The sequence below is a fragment of the Lentinus tigrinus genome (genome assembly GCF_003813185.1).
Source record: "Lentinus tigrinus ALCF2SS1-7 unplaced genomic scaffold L226scaffold_6, whole genome shotgun sequence".
Classification (NCBI taxonomy): domain Eukaryota; kingdom Fungi; phylum Basidiomycota; class Agaricomycetes; order Polyporales; family Polyporaceae; genus Lentinus; species Lentinus tigrinus.
The window spans coordinates 746,166-768,966 of NW_027137915.1; the positions used below are offsets into that span (position 1 = coordinate 746,166).

Genomic DNA, 22,801 nt, shown 5'->3' on the forward strand with positions numbered 1-22,801 from the left:
AGCTGCTATGTCGTCTAAACTCAAAGAAAAGACGAACAAGGCTCGGTCCAAACCTGAAAAAGCGCAACAGAAAGCTCCCGCGCAGCCACCAAAGGTGCTCAAAAGGGCCGCGGAGTCCGACGAATCTGACGACGAGGACGAGAAGCTGAATGAGAACCAACATGGCGTCTCGGGAGCAGCAGGCAGTGATGATGAAGAGGCGAATTGGGTTGACGAAGATGAGTCGGATGAGGACGACGAGGACGAGGGCGTGGATGAGGAAGGCATGGCGAAGCTCATGAAGGCGCTTGGCGAGGACGGTTTGGACGAGTTGGCACAAGAACAGCTGCGCGCCTTGGAAGACAGTGAGGAGGAAGGGAGCGATGAAGACGAAGATGACGAGGAGGTAGGGGAAGCGTCTGGAGACGAGGACGAGGGGGTAGAGGATGCGGATGAGGCCGAGGGTTCGGATGAAGAGGAGGCGGACCCTGCTGCACAAGCTGGCCCCAGCGAAGAAGTTGCTATCCCCATGGACGAACTCTCTGATGAGGAGATGCTGGACGAGGACGCAATGCCCCGCCAGAAAGTGGAGATCGACAACAAAGTGCGTCTTCTTGTGCATGTACTCTCGAGCGGCGCGATCTAACCACAGACTCTCACATAGATCGCGCTCGAGCGGATACGGAGTACAATTGCCCTGGATCCGTCATTACCTTGGACAGAGACACTCACAGTCTCTTACCCGGAGGCAATCGATGTCGACATCGACGACGACCTCAATCGCGAGCTTGCCTTGTAAGTTCCCGTGCCAACTATTCTCTGAAAGCCCTTCCTAACTCTGTCCGTACATAGTTACAAGCAAGCCCTCCATGGCGCACAGACTGCGCGCTCACTCGCCCAGAAGCACAACTTCCCCTTCACCCGCCCCGCCGACTATTTCGCTGAGATGGTCAAGAGCGACTCACATATGGAGCGCATCCGCCAACGGCTGCTCGACGAGAGCGCAGGACTCAAGCGCTCGGAGGAGAAGCGGAAAGAGCGCGAGGGCAAGAAGTTCGGCAAGCAAGTGCAGCTTGAGAAGATCAAGGAGCGGCAGCAGAACAAGAAGGAGATTGAGGAACGCCTCAAGGGCCTCAAGAGGAGTAAGTGTGCCCCTCCTGCGTACCGATATCTCTTCGAGAGATGTCCGAGATCGTATTTCCTGGACTTACTGTATTGACGTGTGATCTGCAGAACGAAAGGGCGCCATGGATGGGGCGGACGACGGCGAAGACTTCGACGTCGCAGTCGAGGACGCGCTTGCCGACCGTCCCTCAAAACGTGCCAAGGGCCCGAACGGCAAGTCCAAGCTCCCGCGCACTGCGCGCGACAAGAAGTTCGGCTTCGGCGGTGCAGGCAGGCGGTCGAAACAAAACACGAAGGACTCCACGGATTCCTTCGTACAGCGTGGCGGACCGGGCGGGAAGAAGGGTGGCAAAGGCGGGAAAGGTGCCAAGGCGGCACCGAAGCGGCCTGGGAAGAGTAAGCGCATGGCGCAGCGCAGTCGGACATAGTCCATCTGCTCAGGTTCCTCTGCCCTGTTGATTGTGTAGGCTCGCCTGGTGATGGATTAACATGGGGTTCTGCTCTGCCGTCTTCCCGCTTCTCTTTCTTGGCGTGCTCCTTCTGCGTGCCAGCCTGTGAAGATGCTGGACATGAAGTGGTGGTATATGGGTCTCCGCCGGTAAAAGAGAGCGTGTATTGTCGGGGCTACGCAGGGCCTGCCTCAGCTGCTGCGAACAATGCCGACAGGTCCGATTCCGCTACGGTACATAAGGGGTACAACAAGTACATACAGCGTGGTGCGCATGCGCAGATGGATGAAGCGCTTTGAGTTCATGGGTACAGCTACAACTTCCGAGCTCGAGACCTCAGAACTTGCCGTAGCGTTCTTGCGGAGATCCCGCCTCTTCGTCACCTAGTGTCCGGTGCGTCTACCGACAAATCATCGTGTCAGTACCGCGTGTATTGCCCAGACATCATGAGAAGATGAGCGAGCAAAGACGTACCGCGCCGGATCGGACGGTGTGCGTGGTGTACGAGGTGTAGTTGCTCATGCCCGTCTTCGGCCTCTGGATCTGCTGGCCATAATCCGGGTCGGTTGCCGTCACACTCCGAATGTCGGACTCAAATGGCGGAGCGTCGTACATCGCGTCGTATTCTGGGCGGTACATGGGGTTTGGCGCAAAGTGGAGGGTCTGATAATGTGCAGGTATCCAGTCAGTATCATATTCGCTCCCCATACGGTCCGGAGATGGATGAGAAGGCGGGGAGGCAGATCACCGGAGATGACGGGGGGTCGACATGATGTGCTAGTGTATGATCGAGGGAGACGCACCGCGATCTGATGGCCGTCCTCCTTGAGATTGCTCATCGTCGGTGCCTTGCTGACGGGCCTGCCACTGCTGACGGGACTTGGCCGCACGGCCGAGAAGGCAGCGACGCCGGAGAACTGGCTTGGGTTAGGTGGCTGCGTCTGGTCAAGCTCAGTGTCCATGATGATCTTCCGCAGGGCTACCCGCGCGTTCAGCCTGAGTGAGCATTGAGTACACAGCATCGTGTGAGAAGTGTGCGTTGGGTCTCACGTTGCGAGCATAGAGTTAGTGTACACCTTCGACAGAGCATTGTGGAAGGCGATCATGACCAGCGTCTGCGGCCAGATGAATTTCTGGATGAAACCACACCTTGTCAGCACCGTCGACGAACGTTCATTGAGCCTGCTAGCCATTACTCACCGTCAAGAGCGTAAGAATCTGCACCACGCTGCAGCACAGCCATCCAGTCAAAATCCTCCCCTTGCCGATCATTTATGGAAGATGTAGGCACTCACGCCGCGATCGCGCCTCGGTTGACCATGAACACGATGATGCGATTGAGCATGACGTTAGTCCTGTATAGTGATAGCGCGGATAGATCTTCCGTTAGAATCTGCTCCGGGCTGAGAGATAGATGAAAGACGGAGGGACATGTGCTCACTTCTGGCGCACGGCGAGTTTCTCCGTCCAGAGGTACCAGCAGAGGATGACCGTGATGCCGATATCGACGATCATGCCAAGTACCCAGTTGGCTGTCAGCGGACGTGTGACGGATGGTCGGTCGGTATCTGCCCATGTCGTGTCGTGTATTCTGGAGAGAGACCGAGTGAGTAATTCGACAAAGTGAGGCAGACCAGGAGTACTTACACTCGGAAGAAAATGACTACGACCATGGCTGCAGGCACACAATCAATCTCCCGTCCTTTCGGAGCATATCCACTGAGTACTTACCATACGACGCAACCGCAATAACTCCCTGAGTCTATTGTGAGCGACGTCGAAGGTTCATGATGCTGGGAGAACGTACGAGGACCGCAGGGATATACCACATATATGGTCGCACTGTGCGCAAAAATTGTCAGAACCCTCTTCAGTTTAGATGAGTGAGCCGACGGACGATGATGTATCCGTAGCAGGAAGAAGCTGATAGGGTGACCATCAGTTCCGCTCAAAGGAGTGCCACATGTATCGGATGCTTACATCTGCACAATCAGTACGATGGTATACTGATAGACCAAGACGGAAGCAATGTCAGTGACAGGCCGTGCTGAGTCCAATTTGACAACTTGCCGTGACGAGCAACTCGGCCTGTGAGCTCCTGCAGAGTACGACGATCTGTCAGTACAGACGCCTCGGACAGGTATGGCAAAACCCCGATAACTGACCAAACTTCTTTCTGGAGAGCTGGAGGATTGTTGTAGTTCACGATGAGGTAGAAGTACACTTCATGCGAATCGAACACGATCGTCAGCGTATCCAGTACCCTGCAGAGTGCGGTCAGTCTCTGGTCGACCTAAGGTGGCATCTGCATACCATAACGCAACAACCTTTGTTATACACAAGAGTTAGCTGCGAACGCTTGCCTACGCTATCTGGCAAACGCACCGATGATTTGAGCAGCCAAGAGTCCTTCGGAAACTGTTCGAAGTAGTACAAGGACTGCAGTACCGTGAATCCATACAACCTGGGTGTGACGCAGCCGAGTCCAACTTGTCAGCGAGCCGAATGAAGTTCGCATGAAGCAGGACGCTAACTCACATTGCTGTAATGATAACGGAAAGGAGCATCACGCCATACGAGCTCCCGAGCTCGAGTTCGGCGGGAGGCGCACCACCAGCGTAGGTGACGGGGGCGAACGACATGGTGCGACTAGCGGGAACTGTCCTCGGCACTCAGAACATATAGTGGCCTGTAGCGGGGGAGAGGCGAGCTTCGTGATGGACTTGATCGACACATCGCGAGACGCAGCTTGGATACTTGTAGGTTGCTCGAAGCTCGTGGGACCAAACCATCGGGTCCCAGAATGGCTCCGTGGAGATTGCCAGCGTTCCTCGAGGTTCCTTGCACCGATCCTTTGGGTTTTGAAGATGGAAGATGGGGGCGGAGCATTTGCGTTCAGAGGATCGCGGGGCCGGGATAAACTCGACATCTGCCGGAGAAAGGATGATGGAAAGCCCGTCAGCTGCCTGTCCGGGCACTGATTTCTCAGTGTAGGCTGCGAAACCAGGGGTGAGTTCAATCTATGGCATTCCTGGACATCGTCCCTCGTCTTGGGTTTGGGTTTCAGGAGTTTCAGGAGAAGGGTTTACTCAACAGGGTGCTGAAACACCCGCCTCTATGTCCATTGACATGTTCTATCGAGCCGATCGCACGCTTGCACGGTTAAGCTCTCCGTTGCTCAAAGGAGGGGCCCATCTATGTCCGATGATGACGTTCACAGCTGTTCACAGAGCATGGCAGAGACAGCCGACCGACTATGGCAGAGCGGAAGCAGGAGGAAGCATCAAAATCACCGGCGAGCATATGGCTATGACGACTGTGAAAGGTATATGAAGATGGCCGTGACGGAGGGGGAGGCCTACCGACAGGGAACTGAGCCGACGGTACCCAGCACCGGGGGTACATCAAGATGGGCCTCACGCTCTTCGCTTTGTGCCTAGAAAACATCCACCACTGGTCAGTGTCCTGTATCATTGCGGAGAGAAGGCCCGGATAACGTACGTGGGTAGTGCCATGTCCAAATGATCAGTTATTGCATCCACGACTCCAGTCTCCGACGGCACTGCATGGCGCCATTCGAGGGGCCTATGCGATAGTCATGCAAGACTTAGGCTGGTCTTGACCATAGGATTTTCTGCCAGGCAACGCTGGTGCAGATTCTGCACAGTGGATTGAAGCGGAAGGACCGGAGACTGTACATACTCATATACATAGTTCTTCCCACGGTCTGCTTGGACTTTCGACGACGTTCTCGACGAGCTCTGGACTAATCGCATCTTGTCGACCGACCACTACCACCACCACCATCGCCTTCAGCCCGCAGCTCATCATCGCACACAGCCGCCTCCGTCATGTCCGCCGTCTCAACGCCAGTGCCATCCAGCGGGTACGCCTCTCCCTCTCCTGCACCATTATCCGCCACCCCTGCCGCGCCCAAACCTAACTCCCACCACCCACACCACCACAAACCCAAACCTGTCAATGTCTTCTCTAATGACGGTTCGTTCCTAGAGCGTTTCCAGCGGTTGAAGAAGGTGCGTCGCGAGCGCATGTACGCACACGCGCATGACGGACTAACCGGCCGTTTGGTCTGATTGCAGGAGGAGGATGAGAAGAAGAAGCAGGAGGAAATCATCACGAAGTACGTGCACGCCCCCGCCTATATACTGCCCCCTGATCCCTTGGAGCTAACTGTTCCTCGTCGTCTTTATCACAGGAAGCGGGAATTTGACAGCCGTTTCGTGAGTACTCATGTCTATCGCCGTCCGATAACGTCCACGATACTCATGCTCTCTGACCATGCGCAGAAAAACCGGGGCAAGCGCCGTTCTCCTGATACTTCGAGCTCAACACCTGCCACAGAGAACCCCGCCAAGAAGCTCAAGACTGACGAGCCACTCAGTGAGTCTCGAACAGATGTTCCTCACCTTGCTGTGCTGAATATGCAGTAGACCAGTACCAGAAAGAGCTCCAGCAGTACGCCGATAAGAGTCTAAAGGACAGTGGTATTGGCGTACGGCCGCTCGTTAAGTAGTGGGTCACTCGGACTTTTCGTGTATGTGAGTGTCGCGCTTCGCTATGCACGGCCGCTCATGTGCCCATATCGATATCACCCCCAGTTTTATGCATCATCTTTTTGGGACTCTGCTTCACCGCTGCTTGTTAATGCTACGCATGTCTGCAATAAATAGTTCGTCAATGCAATCTTGTTCTCGAGTCCGACCAGTCGCTCCTAGACTGTACTCCCCACCGCGCACACCGGAAGTTCGAACGACGCTCGCATTTTTATTCCACACGTCGTACTACGAACAATCCTCTTCCTGGCTCTCCAGACACCGCAACCGCGGAATGACCAGTCCAGGCCGCACACCGCGCGCGAACTCCTGCTTGAACACAGCTTGGAGCTCTTGCACCTTTGCCGCCATTTCTGGCTCCATCTCTTCGTCTTGCGACGGCAGCCTTGACAGGATCCCGGTCTCGACCTTGCTGCTCGCGCTTGTTGAGGCAGACACGCCGAGCCGGAGGCTTGAGGCACTCGCACTGGCTTTCGCACTTGCACTCGGGCCAGCTTGCGCTTGACTAGCTTCCTCACGCAGTCGCCGGCGCTCCATCTTCGCCTTGAACTTCGGCGTGACGAGGCTCGGAGCAGCCTTTGCCAATTTCTCAGCGATCCTGAGAGTCTCTTGCTGAGTCTTGCCTTTCAGCTTCGTCATCGTCATTGTCTTCCCGAGGACTGCCGCTGCTGAGAAGGATGCTGAGACGTGTCGCGCTGCGGTATCGACCACACTCGCAGAAGCCGCAGCCGCGGCGTGCACAGTGACTCGCGAACCCGGATTGCCACTGGCGACCGCGCTGACAGAGGCCGTCTGCGTTCCACTTCGGCTGGAAGATGCTGCTGCCAGGATCCTTGTCATGCCGTCTGGACGCATACTGGCAAGGCTTCCTACTGCCGATCGCCGTGGAGGGGTGACAGGTCCGTTGCCGTCCATCCGTTGTCGCTTAGGACTCAACGGCGCTGCATGATGGTGCGCCTCTTCGGGACCAACAGGAGGACTCGGCCGCTTGCGCACGTTGCGGAGGTCAAGAAGGGGACTGGAGTTTGCATCCTGCGAGGTGTCGGATGCAATACTGTCACGATCTTGCTGAGAGGGTTTCTGCCGCTCCGTGTGCTTCGGCAGTATCGTAGCTGCGGGCGCAAGGGATGACGTTGGGGGGGTGGGTGGAAGTGGCGGTCGCTCTTCCTTGAATGGCGCCGCAGGTCGCCGCGCATGGGTGTCCGGGGTGGGGATCGCGGCCATCTTCCCCTTGCGTGCCGTCGTGAGCTGGAACGGAGATCCCAGCGTCGCGCGACGAGGTGTATGAGGTCCCTCGCGTCCATCTGGCACAACTGCTTCCTGGGTGTGCTCGCGAGATTTCGGAGTCATCGGCTGCTCTGGTCCGTCTGGGGGAGGCGACGACGATCGCAGCCAGTGGGAGAGATCTTGAGAGCCATCTTTTGAACGCGGCGTGAGCGGTAGACTGGGCAGTTGCGCGAGCCTGGAGGGCCCAGCGATGGGCTCCTCTGGGAGAGGCGAAGATGTGCGCTCGGCGTACATTGTCTTCATGGGTGGCACCATCGTCTCGTCTCCGAATAAGAGCTGTGCCATGAACTCGTGCCTGTCCTCATCGTCCGAGTCCGAGTCCACGCTCGGTGAGCGGAAAGCCTTCGGGGCCGTGCTAGAGGACGATGACGAGAGGCGTGACATTGCCGCTCTCGTTTGCTCCATCGTGGCCCGACCTTGGACCCCGCGCCTTCGCGGAGCAGAGACAGGCGGGGGCGACGAAGACATAGCCTCTGTGTCGCTGCCAGAGCCTCCCCCCATACGAGGCGGCTTCGGCATTTCGACGGGTGCTTCCTTGACCGGGGCGTGCTTGGAGGATGGACGATATCGCCCGTCCAGGATCTGCTCCACCACCTTGCGATGAGGAGCGGGCAGAAACTCCTTCATCACCAGAAGCTTCCTCCGCATGCGGCCACTGTCCGCCCATTTCTCCGCAAGCTCCCGCGCGCCCTCCCCTTCGAGGTTCTTGAAGGCCACATCCTCAACGAGCTCTGTGCCACCTCGGACCGCAGCATAGATATCGCCAAGGTCCATCAGTGCTGCCAGTGATGCGCTAGAGTCCACCGATGCGTCATCAGCAAGACATCCTGCGAACATCCCTTGTATGCACGCGGCATCGAGCCCCTTAAGGGCAGGGTCAAGCGTGTTGGGAATCACCCGTCGAGGCTTAAAAAGGGATACAAACTTCCTCAACTCGGGCAAGGTCGAATGCCTTGCAAGCGGTACCAACTGGCATGATAAGATCAGCATTGAGGGGGGAGGTGCGTGGTCGATGATCGACTCACAAGGTGGTTCACTTGCTTGCCTGTGCGCAACTGCTCTGCCGTGTCTGCGATGTACCGCTGCCAACTTGCAACGTCCATGTTGACAGGGTTAACGTACACGACACGATCGCCGCTAGGAGTATGCGACTCTCGGCCGTTCACCCGGACTTGCTCACACCGCTCGAACCGTTCGCATGCGTGGAAGCGTGTGATCGTCTCATCCCTGGTTATGATGGCACGCAGGAATGGATCGCCTGTGATGTGTGAGTATACGCCGTGCTTGTAGCGGTCAACGTGTACCTGGACACTGAGCTGAGACAAGGCTGACGAACAGAGAGATAAAGACGTACCTTGGTCCCAAAGGCTCGTGCGATGGCCTTGTATATCTCCTCGTAGCCCCACGTCCACAAGTTCAAGAAGAAGCGCGTGGTCGAAGGATAGAGGGTCATGAGCGACGCTAGTTGAGCGGCTGCCTCATCCTGTTGTCATTTGAGCCATCAGTACCGCAAACTCGTATCGAACACACTGGGCTGACCTTTGAGGGAACGTCGTAATTGTTTAACAGACATGCGGTGTCTAGATATATGGCATCGAGCTTGGGTAGCGTTGTCGTCTGGTATCCGGAACCCGGGCAGATAGTTTGAGAAGTCGCAAGGTACTGCTGGATGTACGGGTTGTGCTTGAGCGACTCCAAGAACCACGACTCCGCTCTGAGGTCTCCTGTATGGAGAACGGCACCCTTGGCACCCTCGATTAAGAACCTGTGAACGAATGCCCGAAAGTCAACAGACTGAGCAATGCGACAAAAGTTAGAACTACTCACATGACGGCCCCGGGGCAGTGGTTAGCATCGAGAAGAGTGATCGTAACCTTGTCCCTGCCGTTTAGAGTGAACTGAGTTGGTACGTGAAGGTGCGTAGCACGCTATATGCGCAGTGGTCAGGAGGCTCAAGACTCATGAAACATGAGTTTAGGAGGAAGGCGCACCAAAAGATCTCTTGAACCGTGATAAACCGCGTTCCCATCCTCTAAGCGTTGCGGCGCGACCCTCAAGTGGGCAAACGTCCGCACGTTCTCTGCTCGCAGTTCGGCGTCTCTCAATGACCGCTCCGCGTACACCTCGTGTCGGAGCAGCATCTCCTTCGCGTCGTGTGAGCATACAACCGCCTGACCGAAGGAGCGTGCGGCGAGGCCGTTCAGGTGGTCGGTGTGGGTGTGGGTCAGCAGGTATAGGCTTGCTGTTGGTGGAAGGCTGGTGGATGCATATGGCGTAGAGGCGGAAGCGTTCGTGGAGGATGGGTTAGAGAAGTCGTCGACACGGATGGGGTAGGGGAGGATGAAGGCGTTATAAGGCGTTCCTTGAGGCATGGTGGTGTGGCGGGGGGTAGACAAAGGTGATGGTAATGAGAAGCTTTCAGAGTAAAACAGCAAAGTCAGAGTCAACAAAGGGTCTTGCGGCCGGTGGTTGCGTGAAGAGAGGCGAAGCCGTGGTCACACTGAAAGACCTATATAGATCCCAAAACGTATTGTTCCTTCAGTTAGGATAATGTGCATGTACATAATAAGCCATACACACAGTCAAATCGGCTTGGTTCGTGATGGGTGTGATGCTGGAATCGATGCAGACACTTGAGGTATGGAGTTTTCGGTGATTGCGGGACGTCGGGGTTGCTAGTCGTTTCAGACCAAGACAGAGCACTCAGAATAAGTTATCAATAAGTAGGGAACCGAGACGTGAGGAGACGATAGCGACGTTTTCGTTGCAGCAGGGAGTGCAGAGAAGACAGGAAGAGGCAAGGATGCAGCACACGTCCACCACGCTCACTCTCTCACGCTCGTCACGCGTCATGTGCCGGAATGATCGGCTAACCACATATGGAAGTCCTATGTGACTCGTCGCGTTTCATTTTAAGACGCATGGGTACTCGCCAAGATTGTTGGAGGTTCCCGACCTTGTGATCAACGCAAGCTCAGGACGTTGAACACTTGATACAATTGTACTTCGATTCAGGGGATCGATAGGAAGGTTTAGACTTTTGCGCATAGTACATATGTGCGAAAACCAGGATCGCAGCCTCATCAACTTTCGAGCCTTATGGGCCTACTACTAGTAGGCCACCTGTCACGTACATCATGACCTAGTCGCGCTGTTCAAGAGCTAGTACGCATCTTGGTTAACGGCGTTCACAATCAACGCTTCTGCCCAGGGGCCCCTTGGCTTCATAGTGCATCGTGAGTCCTCTGGGTATCTGCAGGACACCCGTTAGTCCTGATATGGCCACAGCGAAAAGGCCGCTCGAAAAGACTCACGACACCATGCAATCTGTCATCATGGGCTTGATCCTGATCTCGTTGCCGCTACTATCCAGCGGCGGGATGATACTGAACACGTGCAGCAGCGCTGCGATGTTGATGAAGAGCGCTATGTCGGCGAAGTACCTCCCTGGGCAGATGCTTTTGTGCGTACCAACCCAGTAAGCTACGTGCTGATAGTGGTGAGTGTCATGGAGCAGACTCACCGTCGACCAAAGCCAAACACAATCGTGGCAGGATCTTGGACGCTCGGGTCTAGCTTGCCATCGCGGATGAACCTCTCGGGACGGAATTCCTCGGGATGGTCGTACACTTCAGGATCGTACATACAGCCCCTGTCGCCATATGTTCGTAAGCGCATCAGGCCCATAGTTACAGAATACATACCAGATGTTTCCCTGCACAATCGTGCCGGCGGGGATGAAATACCCGGCGAACTCGTCGTCCACCATGGTGTAGTGCGACTGCCCGAGCGGCGCGACTGGGAGCCAACGAAGCGATTCTTTGATGATGGCGTTCACGTACACAAGTGAGTCACGATCTTCCAGGTCTGGAAGACGGTCATGACCGACGACTGCATCCAGCTCAGCCTGTGCTCTCTTCTGTATGTCGGGATACAGCGACATGGCCAAAAGGACGGCCTGGAGTGTTGAGGACGTCTAGTGTTTCGGGAACAATCAGCGCTGTCCGGTGAATTGGCTCACGGCAACATACCGTATCGGCACCAGCTGTGGATATGCGTGACAATCAGACTCGTGCACATGCAGGTAGGACGAGACATAGTGACGGACCTTCGAAGATGATACCACCCACACTAGTGGCCAATGTTTCGATTTCATATGGCCAAGTCTTGTATTCTCCGTCACGGCCAGCCAGGATGTCGGCGAGGATACATTGGGGTGCTTCACCCCGGTTCTACAGTAGTCGTGGTGAGAAGGGTTTGAACTATGGGCCAATGGGCACCTACCATGGAATCAATGAGCCGCTGGTACGGGACTCTCCTCAGTCGCTGGTTCGCCTCAGCCCACTTCTCGAATCGCTTCATAAAGCCGCAGCCGGGGAGGTACGAAGGAACATGGCGCAGGAAAGGGAGATAGTCCACGAGGAAACCCCCGAAGACAATCAGCTCGCGCACCCCCTCCACGCCGTCGTTGATCACCTCCACGGTCTCGTCGTGTTCGTCGACTACGTCGACACCATACGCAATCTTCAGAATCGCCTCGGCAAACGTGCTGCGACAAAAAGTCTGTACTAAGTGGAAAGCTCCCCTTTCAGGGCTACCAATCGCGCGTACCGTTGAATATAGTCCTGGACCTTGCTCGGATCCTTGAGTACTCTGGCCAAGAACGTATGCATAGCCTTCTCCTGAATGGGCCTGTATTTCGTAATTGCGCCCGGATGGAAGTGCTGCCAAAAGACACGCCGATAGTGTCTCCACTTTGGACCATACGAGAAGAGGTCGAAGGACCACGAGTGATCGGCGCTGCACGACCCCAAACCTACTCAGTACCAACATGCCAGGCTGAGAGCACTATATTGTAACAACGCACAGAGCGATGCTTGGTGTCAACTGGCGGTCAGATGTGCTCGCAGAGCGCCAGTCCAGGAAGCGGACCGCTTCTGCGCTGCCAAGTATGACGATGTGCTGGTTGAAAACCCTGAGGTACAATATATCGCCTGCGGCAGACGTGAGTGAGTGTTGGGTCACGATTGCGCAGAGGGATGAACACTCGACCCACCATATTTCTTGCGAAGGTCGTTCAGGCCGAGCCATTGCCTACTGGTCGGCATGTCCCAGAGGTTGTGGACGATAGGAAGTCCCCTCGGACCAGGTGGCAGCGGCCGCCCGCGGGTTCTCTTCCGCCATAATATGACGGAGCGCAGGTATAGCGCGCCCACGAGTAGCGCTAAACATATTGCAACTGGGAGAGGAGACGGCGTGAGCGATATAGACTGCAGCAAGCTCATGACGTTGACGAACAATGCTCACCGTTAGATACCATCATACGTCTCTTATACTGCAGCGGTGAGAGTATCCTATCCTGTGGTCTGGACACATGCTCGTTCAGAGTGCTTCTCATGAACTCAAAAGTTCTGTCTTGGGTTCGCTCTCTCACTGTGTGGCGTTTCGAGCGGTTAGTCGATAAGGACCTCTCTGAGTCCGCAATCAGTAGAAGCTATTGCTGGTGAGATGAAGTCATACCTGAAACATGGGTCGCTGATAGCAGGTCACATTGCAGAACCCACTGCGGCGGATAAGGTATCGGCATGTAGTTCAAGGGTGTACCCCGTATGCGTATGGCCCTCTATCTGCGAAATGACGAGAGGGACAAACCGTGCTCGCATACCGATCTCTTGGCGCAGGTCTGGGCTGACAATCATGATGACAAAACACAAGTATCGAAACTTACGACATTGACAAAGGAGTGGGCATAGACCTCAATAAACGCATACTGAAGGCGCTCAACTCCTCTGAGTAACACTTTTGATGAGAACTTCGGCACTAGCAGACCGCGGCTTGATTATGCAGGACCAGTTCTCCACGTATCTGACACAGGCACTCGATGAATTTACGAACATATCTTGCGTAGGATGCAACGAATACTCACGACACTAGTCCGGGAGTAGCTCTTGGTTGAATGCGGATTTCCTTGCCTTGGTTGTCGAGCGGTGGGGAGATACGGAAGACATGCAGCACTGACGCGACGAAGAGGAACAGAGAAGCATCCGCGTAGTATCGTCCCGGACAGATCCTGCATGACGGGGTCGGTGTGAGCATGTACGAACGAACAGATCACGATCAGCATAGTCACTGCACCTTCGACCGAATCCGAACAGAATAGTGGTAGGATCCCGCACGTCTGGGTTTGGCATCCCATCTTGCAAGTAGCGTTCAGGGATGAAACTCTCTGGATCCGGGTACGTGGCAGGGTCGTGCAAGATGGACCTGTGTAGCGCGTCATTCGTGAGCATCCAAGTCTGTCGATCCAGCGATAAGACGGGGACAAGGCACACACCATTCATTGACGAATACGGTCGTGTGGGCGGGTATGAAGTAACCATTATACTCATCGTCGGCGATGCTCTGATGCGCGACACCTAGAGGGGTGGCGTTGTGCCATCGGTAAAGCTCCTTCAGGAGAGCATTCACGTATGGGAGATTCTGGCGGTCGTCGAAGGTCGGGAGTCGGTTCGGACCTACCACTGCGTCGAGTTCGGCCTGTGCCACACCTTGAGCATTGGGATGGAGCGTCATGGCCGCGAAGAAAGCTTGGAGTACGGCATTCACCTAGGCCGACAAGTGTGATGTCAGTACTAGTCTCGCAGACTGAGAGCTAATTAGCAGCAGCCTACCGTGTCGAGACCCGCTGCGGTGGAGTAAGCATCTACATATGTCACTGGGGCTAGGTGTCGTCGTGAAGGAGACTCACCTGAGTATGCCGTAGCGACTGCGCTCATTGCTAGTCCCTCCTCAGCTTCGGCTTCGGCTGGATCAGCTATAGACAGTTTCTCGAGCATCGAACTCGCAACAGAAGGGTGGTACTGTCCGCTTCTCTAATTCATCGGCAAAGAAAAATAAGATGACGTTGCACGAAGAGAGACATCAGGCTTACAACCGCGTCCTTCATCTCTATCCAAGGCATGTCCCGCAACATCCACGCCGCCTCTCGGCTCTCCTCTAGCCATCTCAGGAAGCTCGCGCCAGGTACCCACTTGGGGACGCGCGCGAGGAAGGGCAGGTACTCGAGTAGAGTAGAGCCTTCAGTCAGGAACGCGACGTTCTCCTGCGCCTTCTCGAAGACAGCCATCTTGCTGTCATTATCATGGGCGACCTCGAGGCCGTGTGCGGCCTTGCAGTTAGCGGTACCGACGGCACTGTTGGGTGGTGAGCAGGGATCTCAAGAGAGAGAGATATCGTCGAGTACTTACTATCGGATATGCTCGTACACATTGCTTGGGCTTTCGAGTAGTCCCGATAGTAATCGGCGCATACCCTCCTCCTGTGCAGGACGTAAAGCAGGAAGCGCGCTCGGGCGGAAGTATTCCCAGAAAACGCGCCGGTGCTGCCGCCACCTCTGCCCATATGGCATGAACGCGAAGACCCAGTCCCAACCACCCCTGATGACATGTTTCCTGAGCTGTGAAGCCGTGCCAACCTCTGCAAAACTCACAATTTCACCATAGTCGACTCAGGTCGGGACGAGTATAAAGAGGATCGCTTCTCGAGGAGGTCGAATGCTACATCCGCGCTATCTATGATCAAGATGGACTGGCCGAGCACCTGCAGGAAAGTCATGGGCCCTTCACACGCCTTCAGTACGGGTCAACAGTGTTAGAGACAAAGATTGTGCGCGCACCATATCGTCGACTCAAGTCTCGGTAGCCTAACCAAGGGGTAGACGGATCTGGGAAGTCGAGAAGGTTTCCGATGACAGGCAGACCAGCAGGGCCGGGAGGGAAAGAGCGGCCTTGACGGTGGGTTGTGGAGCCAACCCTAGGCTTCAGTAGACGCAAAGCAATCACACAGAGGACAAGAAGCACTGCAGAGATGAGAGGGATCATGGTGAACTGCAACTACCTGGATTCTGTGAATGCTGGAATGAACTTGGTGTTATCATCGTCTGCACTCGGCTCCACGGACGTTGTGTCAGTAGCTCCCCTTGTACTGGATTTTCTTCGAATCGGAAGGAACCCCGATAAGTAACTGCTTTCGCATGCTAGAGCGGCATTGTATGTGCACCAGATGCACACGTGTGCTATGCATACAGGGGGACGGATCGTAGTCGGATGAAGAGCGGCGCAAGCATCGACAGGTGGGCTATAACGCCACGACCGCTCGCATATGGTCATGCATGTCTACAGTCCATGAAGCTAGCTGAAGCGAAAGTCAGCTCCGGTTCACTCACTACACTCACTATGGCACGTACTAGTCTTGGCCAACTCGCGTGATGCTATCCATGCTTAGCAATATCAATGGAAGTGCTGGATCCCGAGAAATGGGCATTGACAGCGAGTTGTATGAATATAATGCTCGTCTGGTTCAGGGATGGTTGACAGTCTTTCGAGGAGCAAGTTGAAGTTCAACGAGCGAAGGCAGGTTCGATGGGCGCTTCCGCTCGCTGGACCGACAGTCACGTGCTTTAAAAGTTTCTGCCCGCCTTTTTGGTGCTGTGGGCCGTGGCCCACATTGGGCTCGTCCTCTTGCTCGTCGTTCTTACTCCCCTGCTCGCTGTCAGACTCGTCTTCTACTGAGTCTCATATAGCGGCGCTTCTACCCGGACATGGCTACCCACGCCTTGTTTGAAACTGCGTCTGGCTATGCCGTCTTTGAGGTCAAGCTGCACGATGCGATCGGTTCGCTCGAAAGGGCCGTCCAGTCGTCCATCGACGACTACTCGAAATTCTCCAAAATGGTTTCCTTGGTCAGCTTTGCTCCCTTCCAAAATGCCGCGCATGCGTTGGAGAACATGAACGACGTCTCTGAGAGTGCGTACTACTTTTCTTCCTGTACTGAGGCGGCGTTCATCCCGCTGCAGACACCATCAACCCCTACCTCCAGTCCGTCCTGGAGCTCAACCTCGCCAAGCCCAAGAAAGGCTCATCTATCGTCCTCGCGGTAAATTCCAACCTTGCACCCGAAATCAAAAGGCAGCTCGGCATCACCTGTGCCTCGGAAGAGGTCTCCACGGACATCCTCCGTGGGATCCGGCAGCACGCCGCGAAGCTGCTCAAGGGCCTCCAGGACGAGGACCTGACGAAGGCGCAGCTCGGTCTTGGTCACGCGTACTCGCGCGCGAAGCTGAAGTTCAACGTCAACCGGATCGACAACATGATCATCCAGGCCATTGCGCTTCTCGATCAGCTCGACAAGGATGTCAACTTGTTCTCTATGCGCGTGCGCGAGTGGTATGGCTACCACTTCCCAGAACTCGTCAAGCTCGTGCCGGACAACTACCAGTACGCACGCGTAGTGCAGTTCATCGGTGCGAAGGAGGAGTTGAACGAGGAGAAGCTCCCCGAGCTCGCTGCGCTCCTCGAGGACAACGAGACACTGGCGCAGAACATCTTGGACGCGGCCCGCGGGTCGATGGGTGCGACGCTTTCCGAGTTCGATATGATGAACGTCGGTCTGTTCGCCACGCGGGTGGTGTCCCTCGCGGAGTACCGCAAGTCATTACAGGCCTACCTCCACGAGAAGATGAACGACGTTGCACCGAGTTTGACGGCCCTGTTGGGAGACCGGATCGGCGCACGGCTCATCAGCCACGCTGGAAGCTTGACGAACTTGTCCAAGTATCCCGCAAGTACCGTGCAGATTCTCGGTGCGGAGAAGGCGCTTTTCCGTGCACTCAAGACCAAGGGCAACACGCCCAAAGTACGTCTGTCCTTGTCCCATCTTTGAATGATTTACTAACACCATGCAGTACGGTCTCATCTACCACTCCTCCTTCATTGGCCGTGCAGGTCCCAAGTACAAGGGTCGTATCTCGCGATTCCTCGCGAACAAGTGCTCAATAGCAGCCCGGATAGACTGCTACACCGGTACGTCTGCGTTCCTGTCCTCAATCCTGCTCTCCTTTGTCCACGCATCCTCCTAATCTTCGCCTCTTCCAGACACCCCGACAGCGAAGTTTGGCGAGGCCCTTCGGCAACAGGTCGAGGAGCGACTGAACTTCTTTGAGACGGGCGAGCCGCCATCGAAGAACGCAGACGCCATGCGCAAGGTGTTTGAGCAGCTCTCAATTGACCATGACGAGGATGAGGATGATGAGGGCTCGGACGACGAGATGGACATTGACGGTGCCGCTACCAAGAAGAGCAAGGACAAGAAGGGCAAGGGCAAGGACAAGGGCGACGCGGCGTTGCCGTTCGCCGACGTGGACATGACCCCGAAGAAGGAGAAGAAGGATAAGAAGAAGCGGAAGAGCGACGAGGCGGAGATGGACGTGGATGAGGAGAGCGATGAGAACACGCCCAAGAAGAAGGTGAAGCTGAGCAAGGAGGAGAAGAAGGCGTTGAAGAAGAAGGAGAAGAAGGAGCGCAAGGAGAAGGAGGCGGCGGAGGTGAGTTGAGCTCGTTTGTCCCTTGACGATGTCGGAGGTGTGGTTTGCTGACGTGTGTACGTTGTGGGTGCAGGGCGGTGAGTCGAAGAAGGAGAAGAAGGAAAAGAAAGAGAAGAAGGAGAAGAAAGAGAAGAAGGAAAAGAAGAGCAATGAGTGATCGCCCGCTCTCTCTCCTTTGCCTTCTCGCTCTACTACCTACTCGTCGACGCTCTCGTGCTACTTCCTTCCTGTACTCTTGTGTTATCTATCTCTTTCTTCTTGACTGCTTCCATTTTGCTGAGTCTCGGACGGCTGCCTATGATGTCCAATGGCAAAGGGATATATATGCGCAAGATCAGCGGATGAAGTGTTACATGGGTGGATTGCAAGTCCGACTGGGTAGACTGTAGACTGCAACTAAAGCTACAACTACCGAAGCGCACTGTCCGGTAGCGGGTATACGTATCCAAGCGTAATGGTCGTGAAGAACGAGACAGAAGTGGGAGCGTATGTACACGTACACAAGTATGCACAGAAAGTCGTGATATGTATGATGGGTGGTCATCAAGACCAAGCAAAGAGGAAGAAAATTGTGGTTCCGGGCTCTTACTCAGACTTCAACGCCGTCTGGAAGACAATCATGCTCGCCTGGCAGCCAGACACGACCAGCGCAGTCGTGACGTCTCCGACAGTCCGCTTGACCTCATTCCCGACGCCGCCATGTTCCTCGAGGACCGTCTTCAGCTCCGCGTGGTGGTTCTCCACCGCGAGTCTGCGCGAGCGCCCCGTGAGGATCAGCAGCCTGCTGTTCTCGTCCGCTGCGTCCTCGGACATCGCCAAGGCGCGCTCAATCAGGTAGTGCAATGGGGTCGGAGTCGAGGCCTCGTCGAATTCCATACGCGAAAGCGCAGGGGCGAGCGACGGATCGTCTGACCGAGTGTAGCGCGCCCAGGCGATGTTGTCCGCCGTCTCGGACTGGAGCCGTGTCTGCGTCGTCGCGTGGCCATACACCGTGTCCGGAAATACCTGCAATACCGCACACGACATGTCAGCCACACATCCACCGAATCTCATCCGCATATAGAGGACGAAGATAAGCAGAGAAGCCAGAGGCACTCACCGACGCGATCGTCGTCGTGTTATGCTGCGTGTGAGACTCGCCGAGGCGTTCGTCATCCACGATCTTCGCCTTCTCTTGCGACCCAGTGGGCGCGAGCTCCGTGTCGCGCTTCGTCACCCGTGCCACGATGGCGCTGATCCTCGGGTTCGCGCACAATTGCACAGCGAAGTCAAGCGCGAGCCTATCATCGGGGCCGCCGAAGAAGGGCACGAAGAGCCTGTATGTTCCCGTATGCGAATTCTTCGCCACGCCCCCGGGCTGGTGCCGATCGACGAAAAGAGCAACGTCTGTCTTGGATGAGCTGAAGAGGCCCCGGATGAACTGCGAGTGGGAGAGCGAGACATCGTGTTCGTCTGCCCCAGCAGAAGTTGCCCGGAAGAGCGCATCGAACGGGTTGTGAGATGGGGCGACGCGCGGGGTTGTTGGTCCCTCCGGACTCGCGTTATCTTGCATGGGAACGGTAACAACCGAGTAGTGGGGAGGAAGCCATGGGACGAGGATGAGGTGCGAGTCGTTGCGTCTTGCGTGGTCAGAGACGGATGCGCCGAGGTCTTCGAAGGGAACAATCGCGAGGGAGCTACTGACGGGCACACCATGGAGCGCTCCAAAGGTCCCAAAGATATCCAGCAGGGGATCCGTCGCGACAAGCTGCTCGACATTGGAGGACTTCATGACTGCAGATGTACGGTCGGACAGCTCGAGGACTCGGATAGCGTCTATGGAGGGGCCAGTGGAAGATATGCTGGGTGCAGGAGAGGAGGTCTTCGAGTCGACAACATCTGAGGCGAGGGTGTGTGGGTCACTTGGGGTGTACGACGGTGGAGGCGGTAGAATGAGCTGTGTCAGAGCCATCATTCCAGGGAGATGCTCAATCTTGTCAAGAACGACGGTAAATCGCGTCCGCTTGTCGCCGGTGTCTGCGTTGGTACGATTCTGCACTCCGGCTTCGCCCCCTTGCGCGCCGTCGCGCACGTTGGCGAAGTTGGATCCAGTCGGTGACGCACGTACTCGCATCTCCGGAGGGTACAGGATGGTCACCGCAGGTGTTGTCATGAACGTGAGCAAGAGGGCTTCCAGCACGAACATGGAGAACACGCGCTGGGACAAGATGCCGGCGGACAGTCCGACGTTGAGAACGATCAGTTCAACAAGACTACCGTTGCTGTCAGCTAGAATGCAATCTCCGCAAGGTAATATACGTACCCCTTGCAACTCATAAGAGAGCCGATTGTGCTCGCCTCTCTCCAGCTGAAGCCTGCGAACTTGGCGGCAACGGTGCAACCACCGAACTTGCCGGAATAAGCCAGAGCACATATTGCCACAGTATATCCCCAAGTGATGCCTGCATCAAGGTCAGTACCTTACATGCAAAGTCGAACCGAGAGGGACACACCATTGTTAAGAAGGCCCAAGTCAGTGGAAAGGCCGGAAAGCGTAAAATACTACGTGAATTATGAACAGACGATTGGCAGCGAGTCAAGAGCGAGACTTACGAGTGGCAGGAAGATAATGGAGACCATATCCTCCAGCTTCTCCGTCAGAGCGATAGCAAGACCGCCCTCTCGAGGAACGATGATGCCAGCAAGGAATGCGCCAAAGATAGCATGCACCTATTCATACGTCAATATCGAACAAGTGAGTAAGAATATGGCCCATACCCCGATGATGTCTGTGAAGAATGCTGAGCCAAAGAGGAGCAGTATCGTGATGGTCATGAAGAACATGGTCGGACCGTCCCGGATGGACCCTGTGCGACGCGCAAGCCAGTACAGGATGCGCTTGACGATGAATAGGAGAAACAAAGTCCATCCTACACACGTCAAGAGAATCCAGAGCGCCATGAGGCCTGACCCCGCATTGACGAGGGCCACACTCAGAGCAAGGAGCGTCCAACCGATAATGTCATTCCCAACGCCGGCAGAAAGTACCACAATGCCAACGGTTGTGTCGAGAAGCTTGAGCTCGGTGAGGATACGGCAAAGCACGGGGAATGCAGTGATGGAGTAAGCCACTCCCGTGAAGAGCATGAAGTTGGTGAACTTGACGCTCGGATCGATGAACGTGTTGTAGAGAGGGACAGCAAGGGCAGCACCGAGGCCTAGAAATACATCAATTCTAGTCACAGTAGCTCACAAGAAGATAGATATACCGAAAGGGAGACACATGCCGGCCATCGCCACAGTGACTGAGAGGCGTGCATTGCGCTTAATGACAGCAGCGTCAATCTCAAGACCGACGAGGAACAAGAACAGGCAAAGGCCGATGTTTGCGACAAGAGAGAGGAAGGGACGCGAGTCTTGAGGGAAGATGTGCTGGGTGAAGCCAGGAATGCGGCCAAACGCCGTCGGACCTTGTGCAATCCATCAGCCAAGGCGTTGGGTCTGTCTGAGGAAACGCGTGTACCTAGAAGGATACCTCCTATAACTTCAGCTATGACCTTGGGTTGCCTGATCTTGCGTAATCCGAGGGCAAGGAGTTGGGTGGTTAGGATGATGACCCCTGCGGCGAGCACGTTGGTCCCCGTAGCGTGACAGGAAGATGCAGAACAGAGAAACTCACCAACTTGAATGATCCAGAGACGCAACGGATCATTCGTGTTCACCGCACTCGGATCTTGGCCACTGAGCAGTCCTCCCTGGTATCACGAATAAGGAAGCCACTCTTCCGCGCACACTGTGGACAATGCGCACCTGTTCCTGTGCCTCCCTCTTCCATAACATGTTTCGAGCCACGTCAATCACCGCTCTGGAGAACTCTGGCATCTTTGCCACTGCTTGGGTAGTCGTGTGTTCGTATCGGGGTCGTGAGGGCGAGAAGCCCGGCGGATCGGGTTGATGTAGGTGAGTCTATCTGCAAGCCCTGTGGATGGATGGAGGAACAAGAAGCAGATGAAGGTTCGTAGGAAGTCTAGGGACTGGAGGACGTGGGTGGTCGTCGATGATGGTGGTCAGGACGGACCAGGACGCAAAAGAACGGAGAGCCACATCTTGACCTTAGCCGAGGTGGCCCCAGTATTAGGCGCCCATACCCCGCACGACAGCCACAAAGTTGAAGCAATCGGAGCTCGGCCCGGTCTGTTCAGCCTCATCTTGAAACTTGAGCAGACTGGAGGTGTTTGGAAAGGCCACTTGTCTGCCTCACATAAACCCACCCCTTCGTCGACATACGAGTACGAGAAAATATATTCTGCTCAACGGCCAGCAAATCATTCGACCGCTTAGTGGCCGCGTACTGCAAGCGGCGACGAGCATCATCCGTGAAAACTCGGCGCGGGGGAGCGCCGCTCGGCTGGCGACTTCGCTTGCGATCGTCGACTGCCAGGGCAAAACTATCATCATCTCTCAGATCATCATGGGCAGCGACATCTGGAGTCGGGTCAGGTTTTTTGAGCTGACGTTGCTCCATGGTATACATCATACTTAGTATTATCTATGACGAACGCTCAGCCTTCCGCAGCCACCTTGAGTATGTTATCGTGACGTCCTTCGGTTGAGGAGGCGTGTTACCATGATGCTTCTGGATCCTATGAGGACTCCGATGTCCATTGAAGCAGCGATAGACCTGATACATATGGACATAACAAGAAACCGACAGTAATACGCAGTTCATGACGTCGGCGCGCGCTCCCAATGCGCACTATGTGCGGCCATGGACTGCGCCTGAAACAATAACCAGGGCTTGCTCCCGATCCACCACCATCTCTCACACTCCCATAGCAACTTCTGCTCTACGTGTGTGATGCTCTTGATTGCTGCAACTTGTCAAGACCCTGCATGCTTGTGAATTGGCGTCCGAGTCTGGTTGAATGCAGTTGTCTACGGTCTGTCAGACGATGTCCTGTGCTCCTTCAAGCTGGCTTTCAACCTTATGCATGGCTCTATCACTTGCCATTTGAACATAGCTGGTA

General features: G+C 55.4%; 8 protein-coding genes across 8 annotated transcripts; 3 read left to right on the plus strand and 5 right to left on the minus strand.

Moving 5' to 3' along the window:
* Positions 1–265: 265 nt before the first annotated feature.
* L226DRAFT_458340 (eukaryotic rRNA processing) lies at positions 266–1,532 on the plus strand (the record flags this gene model as incomplete). Its single annotated transcript, XM_067675436.1, has 4 exons — positions 266–583; positions 644–774; positions 832–1,121; positions 1,213–1,532. The coding sequence occupies 4 exons, from the start codon at positions 266–268 to the stop codon at positions 1,530–1,532; spliced, it is 1,059 nt and encodes a 352-aa protein (XP_067538204.1).
* A 156-nt stretch (positions 1,533–1,688) lies between these two features.
* Positions 1,689–4,695, minus strand: L226DRAFT_532409 (uncharacterized protein). Its single transcript, XM_067680256.1, has 17 exons — positions 4,092–4,695; positions 3,939–4,017; positions 3,867–3,880; positions 3,719–3,817; positions 3,624–3,651; positions 3,534–3,559; positions 3,451–3,476; positions 3,361–3,395; positions 3,285–3,309; positions 3,201–3,228; positions 2,995–3,144; positions 2,849–2,908; positions 2,754–2,781; positions 2,604–2,686; positions 2,357–2,549; positions 2,028–2,216; positions 1,689–1,952 (listed from the first exon to the last, which is right to left on the minus strand). The coding sequence occupies exons 1-17, from the start codon at positions 4,193–4,195 to the stop codon at positions 1,890–1,892; spliced, it is 1,230 nt and encodes a 409-aa protein (XP_067538205.1). The 5' UTR covers positions 4,196–4,695; the 3' UTR covers positions 1,689–1,889.
* A 604-nt stretch (positions 4,696–5,299) lies between these two features.
* L226DRAFT_532412 (uncharacterized protein) lies at positions 5,300–6,374 on the plus strand. Its single transcript, XM_067680257.1, has 5 exons — positions 5,300–5,587; positions 5,654–5,694; positions 5,770–5,794; positions 5,861–5,954; positions 6,005–6,374. The coding sequence occupies exons 1-5, from the start codon at positions 5,405–5,407 to the stop codon at positions 6,085–6,087; spliced, it is 426 nt and encodes a 141-aa protein (XP_067538206.1). The 5' UTR covers positions 5,300–5,404; the 3' UTR covers positions 6,088–6,374.
* Positions 6,225–10,142, minus strand: L226DRAFT_551522 (uncharacterized protein). The gene is made up of 7 exons (XM_067682825.1): positions 9,995–10,142; positions 9,406–9,923; positions 9,242–9,342; positions 8,954–9,179; positions 8,769–8,897; positions 8,440–8,718; positions 6,225–8,383 (listed from the first exon to the last, which is right to left on the minus strand). Exons 2-7 carry the CDS (start codon positions 9,784–9,786, stop codon positions 6,356–6,358), a joined length of 3,144 nt encoding a protein of 1,047 aa, XP_067538207.1. The 5' UTR covers positions 9,787–9,923; positions 9,995–10,142; the 3' UTR covers positions 6,225–6,355.
* A 434-nt stretch (positions 10,143–10,576) lies between these two features.
* On the minus strand, positions 10,577–12,699 carry L226DRAFT_458986 (CyP450 monooxygenase; the record flags this gene model as incomplete). The annotated part of the gene is made up of 10 exons (XM_067675484.1): positions 10,577–10,667; positions 10,729–10,872; positions 10,938–11,066; positions 11,119–11,390; positions 11,446–11,459; positions 11,523–11,646; positions 11,699–11,963; positions 12,026–12,214; positions 12,282–12,408; positions 12,462–12,699. The coding sequence occupies 10 exons, from the start codon at positions 12,697–12,699 to the stop codon at positions 10,577–10,579; spliced, it is 1,593 nt and encodes a 530-aa protein (XP_067538208.1).
* Positions 12,700–13,097: 398 nt separating this feature from the next.
* L226DRAFT_327915 (cytochrome P450) lies at positions 13,098–15,472 on the minus strand. Its single transcript, XM_067673960.1, has 10 exons — positions 15,090–15,472; positions 14,904–15,033; positions 14,662–14,850; positions 14,346–14,607; positions 14,163–14,286; positions 14,086–14,099; positions 13,749–14,020; positions 13,550–13,678; positions 13,341–13,484; positions 13,098–13,279 (listed from the first exon to the last, which is right to left on the minus strand). Exons 1-10 carry the CDS (start codon positions 15,292–15,294, stop codon positions 13,195–13,197), a joined length of 1,554 nt encoding a protein of 517 aa, XP_067538209.1. The 5' UTR covers positions 15,295–15,472; the 3' UTR covers positions 13,098–13,194.
* Positions 15,473–15,920: 448 nt separating this feature from the next.
* L226DRAFT_532416 (Nop-domain-containing protein) lies at positions 15,921–18,244 on the plus strand. The gene is made up of 5 exons (XM_067680258.1): positions 15,921–16,218; positions 16,269–17,107; positions 17,157–17,274; positions 17,347–17,795; positions 17,869–18,244. Exons 1-5 carry the CDS (start codon positions 16,014–16,016, stop codon positions 17,950–17,952), a joined length of 1,695 nt encoding a protein of 564 aa, XP_067538210.1. The 5' UTR covers positions 15,921–16,013; the 3' UTR covers positions 17,953–18,244.
* L226DRAFT_327941 (uncharacterized protein) lies at positions 18,092–21,817 on the minus strand. The gene is made up of 10 exons (XM_067673961.1): positions 21,585–21,817; positions 21,454–21,529; positions 21,298–21,393; positions 21,044–21,244; positions 20,553–20,992; positions 20,388–20,504; positions 20,288–20,336; positions 20,098–20,236; positions 18,895–20,047; positions 18,092–18,800 (listed from the first exon to the last, which is right to left on the minus strand). The coding sequence occupies exons 1-10, from the start codon at positions 21,654–21,656 to the stop codon at positions 18,381–18,383; spliced, it is 2,763 nt and encodes a 920-aa protein (XP_067538211.1). The 5' UTR covers positions 21,657–21,817; the 3' UTR covers positions 18,092–18,380.
* Positions 21,818–22,801: the final 984 nt, after the last annotated feature.